The sequence below is a fragment of the Paramisgurnus dabryanus genome, chromosome 7 (genome assembly GCF_030506205.2).
Source record: "Paramisgurnus dabryanus chromosome 7, PD_genome_1.1, whole genome shotgun sequence".
Lineage (NCBI taxonomy): Eukaryota > Metazoa > Chordata > Actinopteri > Cypriniformes > Cobitidae > Paramisgurnus > Paramisgurnus dabryanus.
This window is the reverse complement of record NC_133343.1, coordinates 18,906,142-18,930,167: the sequence shown is the minus strand read 5'-3', so window position 1 is coordinate 18,930,167 and position 24,026 is coordinate 18,906,142. Positions and strand designations below refer to the sequence as shown.

At 36.8% G+C, this 24,026-nt stretch overlaps 1 protein-coding gene across 8 annotated transcripts in view; it reads right to left on the bottom strand.

The window, feature by feature from the left end:
* tp63 (tumor protein p63) overlaps positions 1–24,026 on the bottom strand; it is a 44,999-nt gene that overhangs the window by 5,620 nt on the left and 15,353 nt on the right. For 5 of the 8 annotated variants that reach the window (XM_065240733.2, XM_065240736.2, XM_065240739.2 and 2 more), the window contains exons 1-8: positions 17,938–18,108; positions 11,583–11,831; positions 4,213–4,399; positions 3,971–4,086; positions 3,706–3,815; positions 3,491–3,627; positions 3,003–3,085; positions 1,398–1,522 (exon numbers count right to left, since the gene is read on the bottom strand). In XM_065240733.2, coding sequence (XP_065096805.1) covers positions 1,398–1,522; positions 3,003–3,085; positions 3,491–3,627; positions 3,706–3,815; positions 3,971–4,086; positions 4,213–4,399; positions 11,583–11,831; positions 17,938–17,979 — 1,049 coding nt within the window. In that variant the 5' untranslated portion in view covers positions 17,980–18,108. Of the gene's footprint in view, positions 1–1,397; positions 1,523–3,002; positions 3,086–3,490; positions 3,628–3,705; positions 3,816–3,970; positions 4,087–4,212; positions 4,400–11,582; positions 11,832–17,937; positions 18,109–24,026 lie in introns of those variants that run through there. The other 3 variants (XM_065240735.2, XM_065240738.2, XM_065240748.2) reach the window with 2 other exon arrangements.

Genomic DNA, 24,026 nt, shown 5'->3' with positions numbered 1-24,026 from the left:
TGTTTGGCTGGCCAATGGAAACCAATTATGTTTATTGATGCTACTGAAACAAAAATGACATACTTGAGCTTTACTGTGTCCATTTCTCCTACAAAGGGACGTTTTTAAAGATAATGGCTACACCTGGTCATTCCTCACCTAGTCATTTAGTCTAGACCAGAGCTTGAAGATCACAAACCGTGGACTCTACTTCAACAACAAGGAGACCCTAAAATCATCAGCCTCTTTGACACCTTTTCCCACACTTGGATGGGAATGGTTAGAGCCTTTAAAAATGTTCAGAAAAACTTAAATCCAAAATTTCTAAACATACAGCATATACCACACTGTCAGACATCTACTAGGAAAGCTGACTAAACTATTCATTAAAGAACAGCAAAACTATACAGCAGATACAGCAGTCGGCCAAACCACCCAAAATGTATTTATACAATGGAGACCAATAACAATTTTCTGCAATGTTTCAACCTGTATATCTAAGAGACGCAGTTCTGTGGTAATCTTAGCATTGTAAATGTGAATTGACGGGCTGTGACAAAATATATCCGAGCAACACACCAGCAAGTTTCACCCTTTTTATGCGAAGTCAAGCATAATGCAAAATAGTTAATATTGTGTGATACTTATGCTGACCATAACAGATAAGCTTGTATTAAAGGATTTTCTTTTAACAACACCAAGCGATCCACAACACAAATCTCATGCAAGATGCAATCCAATCTCATATTCATGCTGCAGCCAAGATTGTATCATCAGTGTGAAAAGGAATTAGGGTAAATTCAAACTGCCATGCTATATGAATACATTCACATAAGAAATCAAGTGTTTTTCATATAAAAAGCCCCTGCATGGGGTGGGCCTGAAATGCATGATGCAAAAACAAAATCGCCACACATTCAGCGTGAGCATTCACAAAGACGTTCAAAAACAAGCAAGATGCAGTAGTCAAGATATTAATAAAACTATAAGGCACAAATGCGACCCCGTCTGTGAAATCCAGGCTAATCTGGTTATGAGATTAGGAGCATCAAACTAGTCATAGCCAATCATTTTTTTCTAAACACTGATTTTAAATCTTTGACATGGCCTTAGTCATTAATATTGAATATATCAAAGATATATTTCACAGAGTGTTATTTACATTACGTAGAATGATTTTGTGTAGAAAACAGTAAATCACAAAAAATGACTTTTCACAGACGGGGTCATAAATAAGCTGTGAGTGGACCTTGCTAGGATAGTGTTGCATGTGCCTGCACTGTACAGTTGGTTGCGTTACAGTGGCCAATCAAAAGAATGAACTTGCTTTCCTATTATTTTTAATTAAGCTAATTAATCTAAAACCCCTTTTGTTTTTGTAATTTTTTTGCGGATTTCTGCATGTTTAAAGTACTCACTGTTTCTGCAGTAGGTTCTGTTGCTGCTGTCTGTATGACTCAATAGTTTGCTGAGGGAGAAACTGCATGAGTTCCAAAGACTCTTTGATTTTCACCAAAATCTCATAGATTTCACGGCCTTTAATCTGAAGCACAGAGGAAGAGAGAAATGGGTAAGCCTGCATGTCAGACTTCGCTGTTATACTGTATTTTTTTATTCGAAAACCTTTCAAAAAAATAAGTGAAAGTAAATATTTTACTTTTTAAGGATCTAGCTTTTTAATCTAGATTAATCTCATATAAAATTAAAGTAATTTTTTGCATAACATATGAGTTTGTGCTGTGTGTACATTCATGTATGTATTTAACAAACATTTACATGTGTATATACATTTATTTATATTTTTATATATTCTAAATTATATATAAATAAAAAACGATATTTAAATACAAAATTTCTTAAATGTATATATATATGCATGTGTGTGTATTAATATATACATAATAATTACACACAGCACAAACTCATATGTTATGCAAAAAATTACTTTTATTTTGTATTAGATTAATCTAGATTAATCTATGCCCAGCTCTACTTTTAACACAATAAGGACTACATACACTGTAAAAAATGATGTTAATTTTTTACATATTGTGTGTGTCATGCCATTTAACACGTTATTTCATGTTAAAATAAATGAAAGGGACAACACAAGTTGTGTTAAAAACAGTGATGAGAGTAACGCGTTCCCTTACTGTAATTCCACTACTTTTAGCAGTAATGCGCATGTAACAAAGTATTTTTTTTTAACCAAATAACTTAGAGTAACCTGTGTAACCAACTCATTTAAATTTCAGTAATTGTAACTATTTTGTGAAAAATGAACACTTGCAGACAAGACATTTCTGATCTAATGTTGCAGGACCGTGGTGGGCGGCAAAATGAATAATATCACAAAAGCTGTGTCCTTTAAATTTCAGTAATTGTAACTGGTTTATTGATTTAAAAAAAATACTTTGTTACATGCTCATTACCGCTAAAAGTAGTAGAATTACAGTAATTGAATTACTTTGTAACGCGTTACTCCCATCACTGTTTTTAACACAACTTGTTTGTCCCTTTCATTTATTTTAAAATGAAATAACGCATTAAATGGCATGACACACACAATGTGTAAAAAATTAACACATCATTATAAACATTTTTTACAGTGTATAGAATGCAATTTAAAATACCTTAATGCAGTGATTCCCAAACTGGGGGGCGTGATAAGGCATTTTATTAAATACATTAATATATACATTCTCAGAAAAATATAGCTACCAACTAACAGCACTACATAATATAATATATTTTGATTAATACAAATTTGAGATGTCATGAATTTTCTTTGGGGGAGGAATGCACGGGGGGATGGCGTACTCTAAAAAGTTTGAGAACCACTGCCTTGATGCATTATAACGTATTCATAGTGCCTTCATATAGTTATATTGCATTAAGAAAATGACTTTTCGTGACTAATACTTAATACTTAAAAGAGTACAAGGCTTTTACCAATGGTAATGACCAACATATTTTTCTAATGAATAATGAATGTCTGGTGCTGGATTCCTGCAGATACTCACAGGCAGACAAAACACTTCCTCATCGGTGGATCTTCTCTTCTTGAGCGAGGGGAGCTGAGAAAGGTGTGACGCCTGGCGGAAAGCTGTGGAGGAGAGACATGGAGGGCGTAAAACAGCAGCAGTAGATCTGAAGAGCACATACACAGAGCTAAAGCACAGAACAGAAGGAAAAGGTGAAGGTTGAATGCAGTGTCCATATATATATATATATATATATATATATATATATATATATATATATATATATATATATATATATATATATATATATATATATATATATATATATATATATATATATATATATATATATATATAAGAAATAGCAATTATATAAGATTAGGATAGTATAAACCACATGCTGCTTATATACGTAGGTGAGAGAATTGTATGTACATGTCACATGCAGTGCAAGTGTGTGTGTCTCTAGATTTGTATGTGCTTGTGTGTTAGTTCAAGCCCAGTCACCTGCCCCCAGCATTACTTACGGCGCTTCGTACCCTCACTGCTCTTTGTTCCATCGCTGACGTGCTGTTTGCGGATGCTGTCCTCGTCCGCTTTGCGGTCGCGTCCTGGACACGCGCAGATGCGAGCCTCAAAACACCGTCTGCCCAAAACCTGGCCACTGCAGAGAGAAATATCAATGTACCTACTTCCTAATTTATTGGATGATTCGTTTTACATGTCTTATAATGACTCTTACTCTCTAGATTCCAAGGTGACGATGATGAGGATCGGCCGCCTGTTCATACCACCGACACAGCTGGAGTTGCACATAAAATTGTACAGGATGGTTGTGAACTCTGTGCCCACCTGTTAACAGAACAGCTGTGTCATACACTATTGCCATTGGTTTCCATGGTAAAACTGTTGAAGATGACTTAGGATGTTAAGGGGCATGCAGGGAGACCTAGGTTTAGGGAGTTAATTTGGAAAAGCACAGGTGTAAGGGTGGGTGCGAGTCTTACCTGAGGGGGCTCGTAGGGCACCAGCACACTCTGACGCCCAGTAATGGAATCCTCCACGTACTGGGCATGACTGTTCCCCTCAACCCGAATCAGGTGACTGGGTGGAGCTATTTGGCCTATTAAATAAAAAGGTCAGGTAATTATATCATCCAATCATGTCAATTGAGGACAAGCTCAAGTAATAAAAATGAATCACTGCATGCTTCCGCTGCTGTGATTTAGGTCATTTGCTTTGTACGAACCGTCATTGAATTCTCTGCTTAGTTCATGGTTCGGGCATCGTTTGACAACCTCGGTAACATGCTCGGCTTTCTTATAAACAGGCATGGCCCGTATGACTGCACCCTGGGGTGGGTTGGTGAGAACTTTGATTTGAATGGGACAGGTTTTGGCGATCTGACAGTACAACTTCTTCAGGTCTGTGGAGTACTTCAGGAAAAAAGACAAGAGTTTGATTAGGAATCAATACATACAAGTCAGAAATAGAGCAACACTGTGCCTATATGTTAATAATATGGCATATTTGCATATCACAAAGCATTTGAAAAGTATTTTTTTTTTTATTTGTATCATTGTTGTTCATGTCATTTAAAAAAAAAAAGACTCTACACACATTGTTATGATTACAAAAATATTAAAACATTTATTTTTGGCCTGCTACATAACAGTTTATCATGGGAACGTTATGCTCTTAATTTTAATCAAATTCTAATTTTTTATATTAGCCAATTAATGCATTTTTGTTTGTTCCCTAATTTATAAATTTTTCTAAAATAAATAAATACTATTTTATTCAAAATTTTTAAGAACCATGGTATAGATTTTTCCCCTTAGAACTTTATATTAAATATTAAGGATAATATAAAAACGGTCAAACTTCTTTTTAGTTCTTTTTATCCAAACTGATAAAAAACAAGACACAAAACATAAATAACTCTTCAACACAGGGAAAAACGATAAAACAGCTGCAGCTTGGCAATCTTTTAGTGAAGTAAGTATCATATAAACATGTTGAAAGGGAAAAGCAGCTGGCTTTAGGCAACAGGACTTCTGGTATGAAGACCTTCAGAACTCTTTTTGACAAAGAAATCCGGTGTAACAATTATACTCATGATGTGACCTTGACCTTTCTTTGTCTTGCCCTTTGTTTAGAAATAGATGTCTTCAAATCCGCTTGTTTAACAATGTAGGACAATTACATTTCATGTAAATGGTTTGCAAAACTATTTGTGTAAACTGCCACTGTCTATTTAATGCAATTGTTTAAGATACTTGTACATATAAATTAGTTTGGTTGTTGTTACTGTTAACGCATGAACAATAAATGTGTAAAAAAAAAATAAACAGGACCACTGAAGGTGAATCGAATGAAGAAACCTCAGCTACATTTCCCAACATTCTCTTTATCACCGATGACAGCCTGATGTATAGGGTGTCACTCACCACAACAATCATAATTGCATCATATAGTGTGCTTGAGTCATACTCATCACCACAGGATAATACTCAGGTGTTACTCATGTTTACCGCATCATCAGGTGTAAGATACCGTCTAACCGGACACAACAGGTGGCAAATCACAAATACTCAGACACCATCTATGTTGCAACAATAACAATATGCCATTGATTTGGTAATGCACATTACAATGTCTGGTTCCACACCATGTCTTTTCCAAGAAAAACAGAGCGAATAACTGTGAAGAAAAGTTTTCTGTCAAGTTCGTTTGAAAAGGTGAAGAAAACGAAGAAATAAAGAGCTGTGAATGTTGCCCGAGGCTATTCTGAAGAACAATGCTACATAAAAATTTCCAACTTTTGATAAGAAGCGTTCCAATGAGAGGAGCCCTTCCCTAAAAATATTACACAACCCTAACAAGAACAAACACACGTGCATAGAGAAATCCTGGCCATTTCCTTAAGAAGTTTGCATAACAGAAAGATGAGAAGTGTTTATCTTCTCAAAAAAACACGTAATATAATAACCCACACAGATTTTGCTTCCCTGTTGTTTTTAATGATACACTAAAGCCACACAGGACTCTTAAACATTCCTAAATATAATATTAAATACAAAAAAGAAAAAGGTACATCTCATCTACACTCTCACAACTGACTTGGCTCACTTTAGCTCATGCTAAATCTGTGCCAGGGTGCTTTCACCAACACATGATGGAGGTGTTCTGTGCGTGAACTGAGGGCAGTGTTTTGAAAGGTGTACTATAAAAAAAAGAAAGATGAGTAACTGTAATTGCCCCCCGCTCCCAATGTGATATGCTCCTGAACGCTCCTGTCATTCAGTTAAATGAGGTGTGAGAAAGAGAAGAGGAGAAAGGGGGGAGAGAAAAGGAATGAGGATGGAAAGAAACGGCAGAATAAGTTACGAAGAGGAAGCTACAGAAGGAAAAGGAGAAGAATAGGAAGGTGAAAGGGGAGAAAAGAGGTTGACAAAGATCAACTACGTATAGGCGCGATACATTCAAAAGACTTGCAAGTGTCATGTGAGTACAATGATGGATTTTCTCCAACACCAAAGTAGCCATGAAAGCCAACGGCTCAGTCAGAGATGCAAAAGCAAAACAAGCGACTTCGTTCATACATATTTTTGACAAACTTTAGCACCAATTCTAGCCCTAAAGCAACACATTTTAAGAATGCAAATATGCGGTGTTTGCTTAGGGCCAACCATGAGCCGCTGCTCCTGCTGACGGCGAAACACACACACACACACACACACACACACACACACACACACACACACACACACACACACACACACACACACACACACACACACACACACACACACACACACAAACACAAAACATGCACACATACGGAGGGTGCGGCCATACAGTGATCTGATGAATTAGAGGCATTGGCTTTTACACAGGGAGGGGCTCAGTGGTGTTAACATGTAATTATGTTCCAGTCATGGGCTACAATATGAATTACACAGCTTGGGACAAAAAGGTTAGAGTAACTTTTCGGGAAGAAAGGGAGGATTTGTAAGAGTGACAGTCTAGAATGGGCAGAACTCTATACTATAGTTTGGTAAACGGTTGGCTTGATAGATGTCAAGGAAGATACGGTTGCAGGCCTTTCGGGGTGATAAGATCTTTTCCTTCTTGCAGACCACTTCGGCGTTTTACTTGAACTTAATCTGATGTGCATTTATCATGTTTTTAATTATAATACATTGTAAAAAGTGAAAAGTTGGATTCACCTCAAAAAAATGCTTGAAAGAAAAATATTTTTTTTTAGGTGTTACCAACTAAAGTATTTTTGGTGTCACAAAGCTTTGTCTTTCATGCTCTGTGGATTTATCTCAGCATGGAAAATGTTAGGAATAAATGGAAACTGTCATCCAATAATCCTTGTTTTATCTCTCAAAAACAGTGATGATGTGCACTAAAATAAACATTTCCAAATGCATCTCAGTACATGTGAAATGCAGAGATTTACACACACACACACACACAAAGTAAAACCGCAGTCATACACGCACACACACACACACACACACACACACACACGCAGTGCTGTACGTGTTGTGACAGGTCTGTAGCTGAAGTTTGTGTGTTTGAGCAGAACAAGGCTGCGGGCTAAGGCTGTATTCGTGTCTAAGCATGGCGGGGCGGGTTGGCCCAACGCTCTGGCGCCTCTGGTCTTGTCCCACCTCATACCTGACATGTACTATCTTGCCTGTTGCTTCTCCCAAAACCTGTTTCATTGGAAAAGAAATGAACTAGTTTTTTGCCGTCTTCAGCAGTGGGAAAAAATCAAAACCTGCTTGCTGAAACGGTGCAAGAAAAATGAGTTGTACTTTAATCTAGTTTGACCTCAAAACATTAACAATAAAAGTGCAGATCTGATTCAAAACTCATTGCACATTGTCTCTTTACAGACATGTAGTGGAGCTAGGAATCAAATGAATAGAATCGCGCTCAAAACTGAGCATACACGGTTGTTTGGCAGGAGGATATCCATTGCTTAAACAAAAAGCAAAGCTCTCATGCATGACAAACAACATCACTGTTGTTAATCCGCCATTCATTCCTCTTGCATTTAAGGTTCCAGCGATACAATTATGAAACATTGACCCTTTTCAAAGCTTTTGTGCGCAAAGTCAAGTTCTTCAATAACAAGTACGTCTGTTAAACCCGATTATTTCTCATTACTGAGGGAGATACAAGTAGCCCTCATCTAATTCATACTTTCTGTACTGATGTAAACAAATGCCTCCATGCTTCCCAGCACTAGTTAATGCCCTGTGATTAAATTATATGCTTTGGAAATGTGATCTTTCCCAGAGAAAGAGTGACAAGCTTTGGTGTAATTACACTGGATTTTCCCTCTTGAATGTTCGCCCCGAGTGCTGCCAAATTCTTTCCTCACAGCTTCCTTTATTTCTTAAGGTGTTTCATTCAATTACACTGAAAGCTGGGTTTTAAGGTCAGATCTAATGAACAGACATTGGACCTGAATGAGATTACGACTCTGCCAGTGATCTAAAGACGGCACGGATGCTATCCTGGTGCTGACAGACCAATCTCCTCTTTGACTCAGTTCATGCATGTTCTCAAGGCATTGTTTTTTTGTTGTTGTTCCTATGAACAATCAAATAGTATGTATGTGATATCTACACAAAACCTGTCAAGAGAAGTGGGATTTTTCAGAAACACCTTTCCTAGAAACCATTTCTTTATCGTCAAAATCTTTTCATGCCAGGATTTTTTTTTAAATAACCTCTCCCTCCTGTTCTTTCTTTTTTGCTTTCTTCTGCTTGCTCTAGGTTTTAGGGTTTTACGTGGCAGTGTCTGACGAGTCCCAACAAGCTACTTGACACAAACAAGTCTCAGCTCCATCTCACGAGGCGTGGGACGGGCCTGCAGATGTTCCAAGGACAAGTTGCATCTTGCCACCTTTCGCTGGAACATTCGTCTCTTTGAGAGCTCCTGCCCTCCCCCAACCTCTCTATTCTCTATCCTCGTTACATCTCCTTGTCCTGCGGCATTATGGGAGACGCAGTCGACAAGCTTTATTCATCGAGTGTGGAGCAGCCCCTTCGGCACTGCAGGGTTCAGGTGGAAGGCATGGAGTATTTACACAAGTATTATTGATCTATTCTTCTAATCCCTACCACTCTTTTTGAGACAACATCAACTTCTGGGTACTACTCCAGTGGTCGCATTCCTTTGGTCACAGCATACTCTACAAGTAAAATGATAGGCAATGAAAACTTTAGGTACTTAAAAGCGTTGTTGATAGGTTGACAGTGAAAACAACTGGGATGATCTGCTCTAAAGTAACATCAAACAAATACCAATAGCCAGAATATGAACTGAAAATAGTAGAGGTGTGATAGGTTTTTTGTGAAAATTGTAAACATACAAAAAAAAAATGCTGTGTATATGCTTTGTCTTATCATTGACATCAACAGAAAGAAAAATGAAGATTGCAAAAGCATTCCTGTAAATGAGGAGTGGTAGGATGCAATGCCAGGAAATGATTGTGTGTGTGTGTGTCTCATTGAAGTCATATGCAGGATTGAGCGGTGTATAAAGTACATCTGTGGGATACAGGTGTTGCAAAAAAGGAAAAAACCCAGAAGACAACAATCAGAATAATTGCCTGAGGCCAGACCCTAAGTTCAAACAGTGTGGCTTGGCTTCATTAATGTATTTCATATGGAATACACCTTTTAATTTAGCTAAATGAAAATAAAACCAACCCTCCTTGCATTGCACATGAAAATCTTCCAGTGCAATTGTATTTTGAGCTCTTCACACAATGTTCTATGCACTGTGAGAAGCGGAAATATGAATAGGGATGTCTTAAAGGAGACTACCAGGGTGTGGTGTCTTTCTCACACCCAGAACTCTTCTGTAAGTACAGTCAGGTGTCTGACAACTGCTGTTGTGTTGGTGAAGGAGTAAAGATGACAAAGGCTGTTGTGGGAATAGGGTAAATGTCACAATCCCACACTGAACTGCAGCCAATGAGCACATAGGGAATGTCTCACAAACCAATCTGAACAACTTGTTTACCTAAAGATGCAAGACGGCATTACCGCAACTGGCTGTAATTTTCCAAGACTGTAATCTGCCAAATTCAGGATTAATGAGACATTGGTGTTTAATGACTGGGATCAATTAGCATAAAATAATAATAGATGTCTCACAATGAACATTATAATTAAATGGCTTGAAAAACAAGGCTCAGGTTAACCTTGACATTGATTACATGTATTCACATTAACAAAAGGACATAACTGTACTTTGGCATATTATTGGCATTTTTTAAACTATTGACTGACGGAAACCTTATTAGCTAACACAAGTAACCACCACAAGGGAGCACTGTTTTAGCGAAAGTCCATTTTTCATGACTGCATGTATCCATCTCACTATAACTAGACTAGCGGGTTTAGCCGGTTGACTGTCAGAAGGTGACATCTATATGGGTGACAAAACAAAACAAAGTGACAGTAATAACTAACGCAATGTTTACGGATGCTCATTGTTTCCGCTATGTGGATGCTGTATAGCGGTTTAAAAAAACTTCGCAATGCGCAAAAAAAAAGGACTCAACGGCAGGGGTCAGTAATGGCCATTTCTGGATATAATTTACATTTGTTCACAGTATTTAATTTAATACTGCCTATCAGTTAGGAATTTTTTTTAATAATTGTATGTAAATCCATAAAAAGTTATTTGAACTGTTAACATGCACAGGTTTGATGCAATGTATAAAGATTACTGAATCACATAAGATATTTAAAAATAAGACGGTTACTGCATTATAACAAAACCCTACTCTGCTTTCCTGCCTGAAATCTGAAGCCAATCATCATTCTCATGACATTGCTGTAAACAAGGCCATCTTAAACCTCGGGGGGCTTTTTTCTTAACCCAGGTGGAGTCATGTAACTGACAACTTTCATTTAGATCAAATGCCTAAAGCTGAGATCAGGCAAAAAAAGAAAAAAAAAACGTTATTCCTCTCTTGGAGGATAAAGAATCCAAGATACTCAAACTTAACTCAAGATATGGTCCTTGGTTCCTCATAGATACACTCACATTCAAACACAAGTGCCATGTAGAGGTATAAATTGTTGTGACAAAAGAGAAGGAGGTACAATTTCCTGCTGTACAAACTTGTGGTTGTTGCCCTAAAGCCAGACACTTAACCCCAATAGAGTTTAAAGAGGAACATGCTATAGTGTCTTTTCTTCTTTTTTTGGTATTTTTTACACTATAAAAACATTATGTAAATTGAAAAACAGTTATATTATTTGTGTTTTGGTTTTCATTTACATTAACAATCATTTATATTAATGCATATGGCACATGTTTTTATCTAAAGTGACTTTGTAGCATTATAAGCTATATTTTATCAACACATGTACTTGATTGAACCCATGACCTTTGTGCTACTAACACAATAATCCACCAATTAAGCAACTGGAAGCACTTTTTTGTTTCACTTGGAACCGTCCAAAATAATTTTTACATTTTGCATTCATTCAATATGTAGATAATGAATGGTGATATATTTTTATGTTTAAAGTAATATAAAATGTAAACATATGCACAGCTGCTTTGTCTTACCGTCCAGGTGGCTGACTTGGCTGTGCTGGACTGCTGGAACGACACATCAAAGGTGTGTGGGCCAGCATAGTCTGTGTTGGATGGGATGGCAGGTGATGGAGACAGGGCCTCAAAAGTGGAACTGGGCTGGGCATAGGGTGACGGAGCCGTTACGTTGTTTTGGGCATGGTCGTTGTTGTAGGGACTGGTGGAGGTGGATCCACCATTTTGATCCATGCTGTTGAGAAGCCCCAGACTTGTGTACTGTGGCTAGAGAAAGAAAATAGAAAAAAAACATGCAGCATTTTATTCAGTATCTTTTCAGGTGTTCAACAGTTGGACAAAATGATACGGTATTAGCACTGTCATAAGCACAAAGAAATAATATAAATCAAAACATTAATGAGTTGTTGCCAAAATACAACTTCTTTTGATGTTAATACATCAGGCTATGATGTAATGGTGGGTTTAAAGAAATAGTTAGTGCTCGGAAGACTTAAATAAGCCTTTGTATGTTTAAGTCAGTGAGAAATATGACCCAAGAGGTTATTCTCTTTCTCAAAGTGTTTGACAAAAAGCCCTGCCCATGTATTTGTGTAAGAGCAATGTTCTTGGATGTCAACCATTATAAATAAGGTTTATCAAAACAAAAAGGTGGAAATTTTCATGTGGTCAGAAGTTTTACAATGCTCTCCAAACATTGGGTCGCATTCATCAAGCATGTGTATGCACAAATGTGTTTGAAATGTGCGTACAGACGTTTTCACAAACAAATCCTGATTCAACACTTTTGAATATTTTTTTTCAAATGTTCAAAAAAATGCAAGAACAACTTATACCACACATATGCAACAATCACATATGCTATAATTATAATGTACATAATAATTTTCTATATATATAGTCAACATTTGAGGTGAATCAAAAAATATATCATTATTATATATCATTATGATTATATTTCAATCAGGTGTTGTGTATAAATAGAACGCAGGCTGAAAAGTTGTGCAATACATATGCCAAATTGCAATTTTGCGTGCATATAATATACCAGTCCTTCCCGTTCATTTAATCTTTTTGTGCTATTTTTTGTATTGGTTTCTTTTTCATCAATCACTTGATCAAAGTCTCCTGTCTGTTTTATTTAAGATACAGATTCACTTCTCTGGTGAAGTCAAAGCTACTTATTTATCAATACCTGATACGCCAGTGAACAGCACATCTTGCTTCCTCCACTTACAGCAAACCCCCAAAATCAATAATGAATATATATATATATATATATATATATTTTTTAGATCTTTTGCTTTAGTGACTACTCTGAAATTGTCTGTGCACAACTTTTGCGGAAAGCATGCATTTGAAAAAAAAAATAATGTGCGTACGCACATGTTGTGAATTAGGCGTAAGTGTTTCGTGGTGCATATAGAAAGGAAACATATGCAATTATTAGTGAAGTGTTATTAAAATCATCCAAAAGTACCACTGATTCAGTTTGTCATATAACAAATATATTCAAATATGTAATAAAAAAGTAGCATCTAATTGAGACTACCCCTCAAATTTTTAAACTCCTTTTTATAACAACTCCTAAGTTTCAAGCCTCCAAAGATTCTTAAAGGTTCCCTTAAGACATCATGTTTCTCCAAGCAGACAAACATCACTTTTTAGACCATATGTAAACAACAATCAAGTTAGGATCGATTACATCTTCATACAACATTTACTACAGTGTTGAAGAGGCCAGTGCTCTTTAGAAATGAATGGAAACTTTAAATGAATTTGAAAGATGTGCTAAAAACAAAGGTAGGTGGGGTCAGTCAGTAAATGGGCGTTACACAATTCACACGACTCCTGTTGCCCTGCGCACCGAGGAATTAAAATGACTGTCATTTGAGAATAAGGAGAATGTTTTGGAGTCAGGCCAGCCTTTCCTGCCCCACTCTTCCAGCCACCCTTCCATTCCTTTCCATTTATATACGCAACATTCTTGGATGAGGTGCCATAGTTGTGTGGCCCTTTAGACCATCATTAATCTCTACCGGGTCTCTTGTTTATTTCAGGCATGGATGAAGACAGCTGTTCAGCTTGCACGCTTATCCTCTTTCTCTCCTTTTTCCTGTCTGTCGTCCTTTCTATCTCTTCCTATTATTTTCTCACAGACACACAAAAGTCTCCTGGTGCTGCTGGTATTACCCAGTGGGAAAAAATAAAAGATTGATTTTCTTGAACATATGTATTTGAATAATTCATTCTTGTCTTCAAAGAAACAATTAAAAACCACTTATTTTGTACACCCAAACACACACCTGAGAACGGGTCACTTCTCTGACCCAATATGCCGTAGGGCATAGAGACAGAGAGGGTGCCTTTTGTGATGATGTACAGACGGGGTCATAGTGTGTGTGTGTGTGCCACGAGTCTGCTCAGTCTCCTGGAAACATTGAGTCTCAGGCTCTTAAGAACCTGTCTGAGGGAACAATAGACCAGGGAGGTAGGAGTATAAAAAGAAGCCTATTGTAAGTGCAGACGCACATACACACACACACACAAAGAGGTCCAAAACTCTAGAGCAGTACCCTGCAGCCTCAACACAGCTTCCAAAACACACTTCTTTACAATGGAGCAATTAGGACATAATGGAATCTTTTAAAGTCAGTAAGGCCAAACAAGTGAACCTGTGCATCTGATCCGGCTGTGGGAGCGCCACGTCTACTAAGAGCCATTAGGAGTACATTAGCATCAATTTGAAATTAAAAACTTTTAAAGGTTAATCTATCGGGGTGGGGTGAGTGATGTTGTATCTGTACTTTGATTTTAATATCACTTTGACACAGAAAATCTTGAAAGGAAGAGGATGACCTCATAGGCTGTAGCTGCAAAATACAGATGTTTGGTGAAAAGGCACATAATGCAATCTAAATCTGGGAAACTACCCAGGAAACTTCTAAGAATCACTGTATTTAAATAATGTTTAAACATGCAGTGATAATAAAGCAGAGGATGTGGGTATAAACTGCACTTTTGCTTCATATGAGGCAATAGATCATTATAATATGTTGTTTAAATGCCTGATTTCGCAACTAACTTGTGTGCCAGGTGAGCCAAGCATCCACAGTTTTTTTATTCATCACAAAGCAGATAAAAAGTAATAAAGTTTGTTTAGCTTTTAATCAGAGTGTAATAGTGGGAAAAAATGAATGAATGAAATCAAAGTGATTAAACTAATAGTCCTTCTTAATGCAACGACTATATCATTCAAGATATTATAATTAAGCAAATATTTAGTATTTAGGGGTTGTCATTGTTCACTTTCCTGGAAAGTCAGCATTGATTATCTCTGCTGATTTTTTTTAAAAAAGACGTAGGTTGGTCGGAATAAATCAGAGGATTAAGCTTTTATTTTATTAAGCAGTCTAAGGAAGTCTGGTAAATTATGGAATGCGAGCTTGGAATGTCTTTCAGTCCAATCAGAATCCCACTCGCACGTATTGTAAAAAATATGCAAATTAAGCACTACGGAGTGCACTGTTTAGTAAAACTCTATATTTTAATGAGAAAGATGTAATTAATTGCTTTGGTATTTTAATGTTGCAATTGCCCAATTGTTACGTGTTGTATGGTGTTAGTCTGAGACAAATGTACAACAAAAATGGACAACAAAATATAACAATCTAATAACTGCTTAAGCTTTAATGGAGAGTCAGGATGCTTAGCAAAAATGCAGGAGGTTGATGGTGCAATTGGATATGAACATAGTGCGTTTAAGGTCATTTTAAAATGCATGTGTTTGGATTGCAAATGGCTGAGGGGTGTAAATGCTGAGATGCATGACATATTTCTGATATAAATTTAAATGATATCTCAGATCATTTGATAAGGAAACCCATTTTATTGCTTCTATTGCTGTTTAGTTCCAGTTTCTCTGAAAACAATCAAGCAAAATAACTACCTGTTCATTTTTTTACTTTCAATTAAATGTTTTTAATTTTTACTTAATATTACTTCAATTTAAATTTGTATTGCAACAGTTCTATGTGTTACACCAGTTGGTGTCGAATAATTAAAATGTTGCCGCTTGTTGGAGCAATCTGAACCAGCCTTAAGACAATCAAAAATAGTTTGAATTTAAACTGAAGTTTCCACCTTTTCACAATGCATTCTAACAATATGCTGTAACAATAAGTGTCAGCTATGGCAGCACAACAGCTGTTTAAATCTAAAGTACTACCTGTCGGCTGAAAATTTGGAATGACCACAGGAGTTAAGGGCTCCTAACTCCAGACTAGTGACAGGAGTTGCGATTACCCTGGCCTGGGGGGTGAGATGATTGCCATTCCTGGGTGTGTTCCAGTGACCTGGGCAGACTGTAACCCGGGCTGGGTGTTGAGAACATCTGTGAGGTCTTGATGAGTGACCACAGGGGTAGAAAGCATTAAGTACTAAATCGGGAAAGGTGGAGGGGGGGTTAGGTGGGAATGTTTCTCTTATTCTCTTTACACTTCATACCCAGTGGGCTAGGCAGAGCAGATGATTGTATCTGTATCCACCTCAGTTAAAACAATTACAATTCCCAGACTTCTCAGATCACTCTGATGCGCACATTCTTCAAAGTGGCTCCGCAATCTATCACATAGATGAGGGGGTGTTTAACCCGAAACCCTTTAGATGAGAGAAAGACGGACACGTCTTAAGGACCAAAGAGCTAAACCAGAAAGACCACGACAAACACGTACGCAACCGATCTGAAAAGTAGTCAAGGTTCCTTAAAACCAAATACAGGACTGAAACACCAGCAAAGTTGGTCACCTAAAGCGTATCTGACACTTTTGCAAGTAGATCAAAACAAAAACACACTTTTATCTGTTTCCTCATAAATTCCGTGCACCTCCATGTCTCCTCTTACAACGCAAAACATGCGTGTATACGGACCCATAACCCCTACCATGATTATAGAGAGACGTGAAACAGAGCGTTCAAGAGCATTAATCAAAGCTGTGTGGGCAGTGGTTTGGTTACCTAAAGTCAGCTTTCCAAACACAAGGGAAAGGGGGGAGATGACCGGACTGTGTTTCTACCAACACAATTCTCTCAGCTAACGGTGTTGTGTTGACAACAGCTTTGTGCCAGAGAAGACAGCTCTGAAGTCCCACACTAAACTAATGTCTGCAAGGCGGGAATGGATGGGTTTTTCAAAAAACAAACAGACAGATCCAGCTACCATCTTAGATGGTCTCCACTTAATAACTTAAGTTGGATTTTGCTAAAATGGGTCAGAAGGAGAATTTTTTTTATGTTAATTATGCAACGAATGGAGAAACTTTAGAAGAATCATCTTTCTAACAATCATTTAACAGTGAGATACTAAGTCAGAAATGAAAAGTAACATTTTTCAAAACAAATTGTATTTGGGTAAAAATTGTTGAATGCGCTCCTTATTGGTCAATGTTGCCCAATCACAAAATTCTACGAAATACATCCTTCTTAAGGAATTTGATAATTATCATTTAAAAAAAAAAATTAAGTTTGAAATTATGTTTTTTTTTCAGCAAATACAATTGCATTCACTTAAAAGAATCGTTACAATTTTAAACATTTCCTGATAAAGCAATGACATATAATGATTTTAGGATGCTAAAGCGCAGTTACACAATAATGAAGAGTCCATGCTACGCAGTAAAATATGTAACCAACATAACTTTTCAATCAGTGGTAATAAAGGTAGTAAAAGTAGATTGCATTAGTACTTTCTTAAAGCAAACTGCCAAATCACAGCCCATTGTTCTATACAAACAAGATTATCAGTCTCACGGTCTCAGACAAATCCATTATTTGACAAATACCCTGACTCAACCCAAAAGCAGTCCACCGCAGACAAAACATCAGCTAGGCAAACTATTAAAGCAATACACACTGATTTTTATCAGTAGTAGACTCACATAATTCTGACTACTGATTTCTCACACATAGACTGCCACAGTACAACCCATATGGTGTTAACATTGGATGCAATATATTTAATTCGCTAAAGACATCGCATTTTTTGTAAAATATTTGCATCACCAAGTTATGTTTTGCTACATTATATTAAAAAGTAAACCAAACATTTATTCTTCCAATGTATTTCCAGTTTAAAAAAAACACCAGACCACAAATAAGCAAACAAATTCAAAAGTAACAGTATCAGCTCAAACAATTTGCTTAACGCCATAGAAAATCAACACCTGGTCTTAAAATCCCAATTTAAGGCCTAATTTTAAGGCCAATCTTTCTAAAATCAAAATCCAGTCACTCCACAGGGTTCCTTGAGAACCCAAAATGTAGGACTTGAACCAACTTATTCTCCAGATGGGCAGTGGTAGCGCAAGGGCCTTACCTCGCTGTAGGATGTGGGAGGATTGGTCTCCAGGTACAACATATTGGCGCTGAGGTTGAGCAGTGCAGCCGCTGTTTGCTCCACAGGCTCCAGGATTCTTACCCCTTGTTTGTCTGCTTTTATCCCCTAAAAGTGTGATACGGGCTACAGAGGTGAACGGGACAGGCTTAAAGTCTCTATAGGAATTCAATGGGAATGTCATATATACCAGGAAACAAAGAGGGAGGGCCTGAGAAATTACCTGTCCAATACCTGAGTCCAATACCACACCCTACTTTTTGGGAAGGTGTTACTCGTCTTCTGGCTCTTCCTTTAAGATTTAACCCTAAGGAGTTGTAAACTGTGTTCCAGACCTAGCATTATTAAATGGACGTATTTTTTTTGCTATCATTTTTGATTGACGCTTTTGTACGAAAATATGTCACGTTGAGTGTTTTCTGCCAAATTTTAAATTTGATTTTAAATTTTAAATCAAAATTTTTATTGTTTTAAACATGAACTACAAACAAACAAATAATCCGTTAATTATAATTATATTTTTATTAGAAAGTTTATGACATTTCAGAAAATTTCAAATCCAAGAATAAAAACTAACAAAAGACCCATCATGAATAGGATGGTATGATCAATTTCCACTGTACAAGACTATGGCTGCAGACACATTTCTCTATAGCTTTGGGAAAAATCCTCTTTTTAGTTCTTCAATGTCCTTGCACAAAATTCTCTCTGCTAGTAGCATCCATTGCCCATGTTTGCATAAGAATGACCCCCTTCCCAGCACCCAAAGAGCCTCTAGCATGTCCCTATGACAGTCCCATGAGAAACAATAGGACTACAGTTGACAGCTTGTATCTATCAGAGATGACTGGTGTAGATTTGTTTTGAACACACTAATGTTGTTTTAGATAGGGTAGGTCCAGCCCCACTCCTTTGTGAATATTTAAATGTAAAAAGATCTTAGTGTTAGATTCATGAGATGGTACGAAATAAAGGCAATCACATCTCAGCTTGAGGTAATGCAAGTTTACATACAACATGAACAAGGTTTTAGTGAACCAGGCAAGCAATTACAGAAACAGTAAACTGTTAGAGGTTAAAATGTAAACTTATAAATAATATTTTTCTAATTACGTTTAAAGATTTACTGTTTCAGTGATTGTTAAAAAAATATTGTTCAAACATTATAGGATACCGATCGCTCTTTTTGAATAACATCACCTTATGTAATCCACAGACGAAAACATTTGAAAAAAATTCAATCCCTTTAAGTAAATTGTTTTCTAATCGCTACACATTTATATTTTGCAAAGAGTTGCAAAACCCCAAATCGAAACCCCCCGTAGAACAGTCTCATGTCTGCTTAGTTACACATGATGAGGGCAGATTGCAGCATTTAGTGCACTGTAAATTGCTTTGATTAAAAGAATCTTAAAAGTCTTAACAAACAGTAGCACACACCCTGACACCCGGGGGTGGCTGTTATTCAAAGCCCTTTTGATGGGGGCAATTAGAGTTAGCTAAACAAACTTCTAATTACTTTAGAAAAACATTGGCTGCAATCTACAACAGGGGTTAAAGCCCTCACTATTGTGGCAATGAAATCACAGCGGGCAACGTCTACTATAAAATACATTTATTTTGGGCCTAAAGACACTTTCGTACCAAACACAATGTGAAAATTGTGAGTAATGAAGGAGCTGCAGGTAACTTTTGCAAGAGTGTAAAATTACTTAAAGGGCCACTGATAATTCCACATTTATAATTTATTTTAAATTAAACATATTGCTATATTAGTTAAGCAATTCATTATCCAATGTCTATATCCAATCACTTCAAAGGCAACCTGCTTCTTATTTTTACTGCAAGATTTCTGTGTATTTGTGATGACCTTTCGTGTGATACAAGCTGTTTTGAAGCTTTGTTTATCAGATCCCAAAAATATTTTTATAGTCCGTATTGGGCTGCCTTAGAAAGCAACTCTGGGTCATCTCAGAGGTTAACTGAAATATTTATGTGTCCTGTGGGGTCAGAGGTGACAGCATTAGGGGCAGCCTCAGGTGACAATAGCCACAAAGGGCTGGATCCCTAAAGCTGACCCACCTAACAATCACAAATTATAGCAGAGACAATCAGGAAAAATAAGCCCCTAAAAAGTTTTTGCTTTAGGGAGGCATATACTTTTATAAGTCATCTCATACATTTTATGATGTTTAATGCATCCTGCCCCTTTATTAATTTAATATTAATTGAGTACTATTACTTTTTATTTATTCATTTTTAACAATGTCCTTTGTATATAAAAGGCAGATCAATGCATACCTCTGAGGTAAATATATATTCATACACGCGTGCAATACAAACTGCTAAATTAGGTAACCGCTATGAGGTAACAACAAACAAGTTCTGCAAAAATTTGGTGAACACAACTGACGCTGTCCGGTGGTTCAGACAAAGGATGCTGCACTTAGATCTATATGGACACTTAAAGGACTGTTTGGGCTTAAAACTCTAGGATTAGTGAGGTATCGTGTGTCAGGTGGTTAGTGTTTTGGGAGACACCTGCTCAAGCAGCTCTGGGTCACCCCCTGATCACCCCCTTAACGATAAGGGTGAACATGCATTAATATCACACAAACACTTCTGGACCCAAAATCATATTTAGCATGATATTATTACGATGTTCCAAATCTTTTCTTCTGCTCACCTTTTCATACATTAAATATAGTCTGCAAAGTTGTTAACTATGTTATATAAATAAGCAAATGCATGTGACCTGCATCACATGACTGCATTTTCTTTAGTAGAAGACATTAGGTGTGTTCGAGATCATCCGGTGCTGCGCAGACCGATCAGCGAGGTTTGCCGCTTGCAGTCGAGGGGGGAGCTGAAGACGGAGCCGTCAAGCCGGACACATGCGGCTTGCCGTAGTCACGTGTGCGCCGTGTTTCCTTTTTTTAATCGTGAATGAAGTGTATTAGATGGTGAATTAGATAAAAACAAACCTTTTAATAAAAAGTTGCAACCAGAAACATTTTATATCGAATATTTTAATTGTTGCTTATACTGTATGCCCGAAAATAACGGGTAATAAGCCTATATTATTAAAATATCAATAGAGTTTGTTTTTTCATTTTTATTTTATTACACGAAACAATATAACATATGCATGCATATTAATGTGTTTTACCTGTAAGAAAAATATGAATTTATAATATTTATTAGTGGAACAAAAGGTTGGATTAAATTTGGAACGCACGTGATCGTTGTCATCAGTGAGGCGACCAATCACAAAGAGCTGTGTCGTCATCACAACGCTGAGCCAGCTGGCTACTCTCGAAACGCTCTCGCGTTACTTTAAAACCCTGCGTTACAGTCACATGCCTTCAGCGCCAGCTCAAGTCGGACAAAATAACTAACCCGGCATGCACTGCTTCAAGTCAGCCGCCGATCGATCTGCGCAGAGCCGCATGAAGTCGAACACACCTATATTGAAGACAAACACATCAGTCACTAATATATTCCATAGTAGGAAGGTCTATTAATTTTAGCAAATTTGTTGTATAAATTATGTTATAAATTATTTATATTTATGATGTGTTCTGTGATTCATTACACTTTTAATTAAACCATCTTTTGACTTTAAAACACTACTGTCAGGATTTACTAAAGAAATGTAGTGAAAAGACATAATGTAGCTATTTTTGCGACTGACCTTTTCACATATGCATTGGTAGGAGTTTTCCTTTCAGACACAAAGTTTATGGGAGGAGAGTATTTAAAGGGATAGTTCGGCCAAAAATGATATTAAACCCATGATTTAGTCACCCCCAAGCTGTCCGAGTTGCATATGTCCATCGTTTTTCAGACAAACACATTTTCGGATATTTTAGAAAAAGTTTTAGATCTTTCAGTTGATTAAATGTAATGTTACGGGGTCCACGACCTTCAAGTCCAAAAAAAAGCGTCCATCCTTCACAAAATAAATCCAAATGGCTCCAGGATGATAAACAAAGGTCTTCTGAGGGTAATCCGCACGGTGTTGTTGTAGAAAAATATCCAAATTTAAAACTTTATTAACGTAAATAAATACCTTCCGGTAGCGCCGCCATCTTAGTCGCGTCCGCATTCAGGATGAGAGCTTCTGCAGCCTACGGAGGCTACTCTGCTGCTACTCTGTGCCCCCGCCCTCCGAATTTGTCATACGTCACTAAGAAAAGTGCGTACACTACGCTAATACTCTCTCCTGAATACAGAGGAGTCTAAGATGGCGGTGCTACCGAAAGGTATTTATTTTCATTAATAAAGTTTTAAATATGGATATTTCTACAACAACACCGCGCGAATTACCCTCAGAAGACCTTTGTTTATCATCCTGGAGCCGTTTGGATTTAATTTGTGAAGGATGGACGCACTTTTTTTGGACTTGAAGGTCGTGGTTTGTGCTCGTCAATTTCCTGGCTTTGCGGCATAATTTAAGACTCAAAAAGCATATCTTAAACCATTTTGGTGTTGCTTTTAAAAGATTGTGTTGGCGTTATGAAAGTGAAATATTGTGCCTGTATTCTTTAAAGTGCGGTTTTGTAAGTAAATCACCTGCAGAAATCTCTATTCTCAAATTATATGTAGCTTACAGCTTTTCAAAACCCAAGCTTGCTTTACAGAATATACACAAAAGTATACACAAAAGCTCTCCAAGAGAAAGATGTAAACAAATAAACAAACGAAAGGATGTGCATAAAGTAAAAATTTCAAAAGAATGTTCATGGACTAACAACTGAAGTGTTATAGAATAAAAAAGTATGTATTTTTAAGGTAAATAATTAAGGGAGAAAGCTTTATATATCTTGTGAGAAATGGACTGCATTCATGATGCTTTTGATTAACATCAAATGTACCCCTAAATACAGAAGCACCATTTAACCAGGTTCCCCAGATGAGCTTGTGTGTAGCATTGATGTAGTTCAGGATAATAATCTGTTACTGATGTCAAAGACCAAACACCTGTGGACATCACAGAGCAAAAGTCAACACCTGCACTCTGAACCTCAGAATTGTTTTACAGCATAATTGGCACCAGTCCTGACTCTCTTGTTTTGATCCTTGTCTCGGGTTGGAGGGATGATTTTATTCTGTTATTAGTTCAATAAAAACTAAATGTGAAAGGTTATTTAAATCATCATCACTTATTTACACAAGCATTACCGATTGCAGGGCCTATTTAAAGCAATCTATATTTATTATGTGAAATAATATGTTTATCTATTTTTAAAATCAAAGTATTATTAAATATTAAAGTTAAAAAAATAAGTATGATTTTACAACAGTTTATTTATTGGCAGGTAACATATGCAACATATTCCACCCCCTTTCTTATAGAAACAACTTAACAGAGCTTAACAAATACAGCGTCTGCCACTTCTCAGTGCAGAAAAAACAAACCAAACTCACTGCAAATTCACAATGAATATAAATGTCAAGAAATGCAGCTGTATCTGCACAACAATTGCTATAAGATACCATTAAAAACGATGATATAAAAAATGGCAAATTATTTAAAATTATAACAATTATTATGTCATTTTAATGCATGCAGTATATAAATGATGAAGTAAAGCAGCATTAAAACTGAGCTGGCTCAGAGACAATGGTAAATGTCAGAAAAAAATAAGCACTTAATACCAACCCAATCTCACGAAAATTAGTGTTATACACTGTAAAAAAATTCTGTAGAAATTACAGTATTACTGGGTATTACTGGCAACTAGCTGCCAGTAACTTACTGTATATTTTACATTTATGTTATTTACTGGCAACAGTTTGTTCAAAGTTAAAGAAACATGAAACATTTTCAGTCTTTATCTTCTTTTTTGTTTTTGTTTTTCTAATCGTTTTTCCTATTTTTCACCATTGTTGCTTGGGGTTCGGGTTAGAATCACTTTCTGCGACTTCCTGACCCAAACCCCAACTCCAGGCGAGAATAGTTTTAAAAGTGTATGAAAAACATGTAGGAACCAATACATAAAATTACACCCTAAAGCAAACCGCGAATCTAACCCTAACCCCAAGTGACAATGATTTAAAAATAGGAA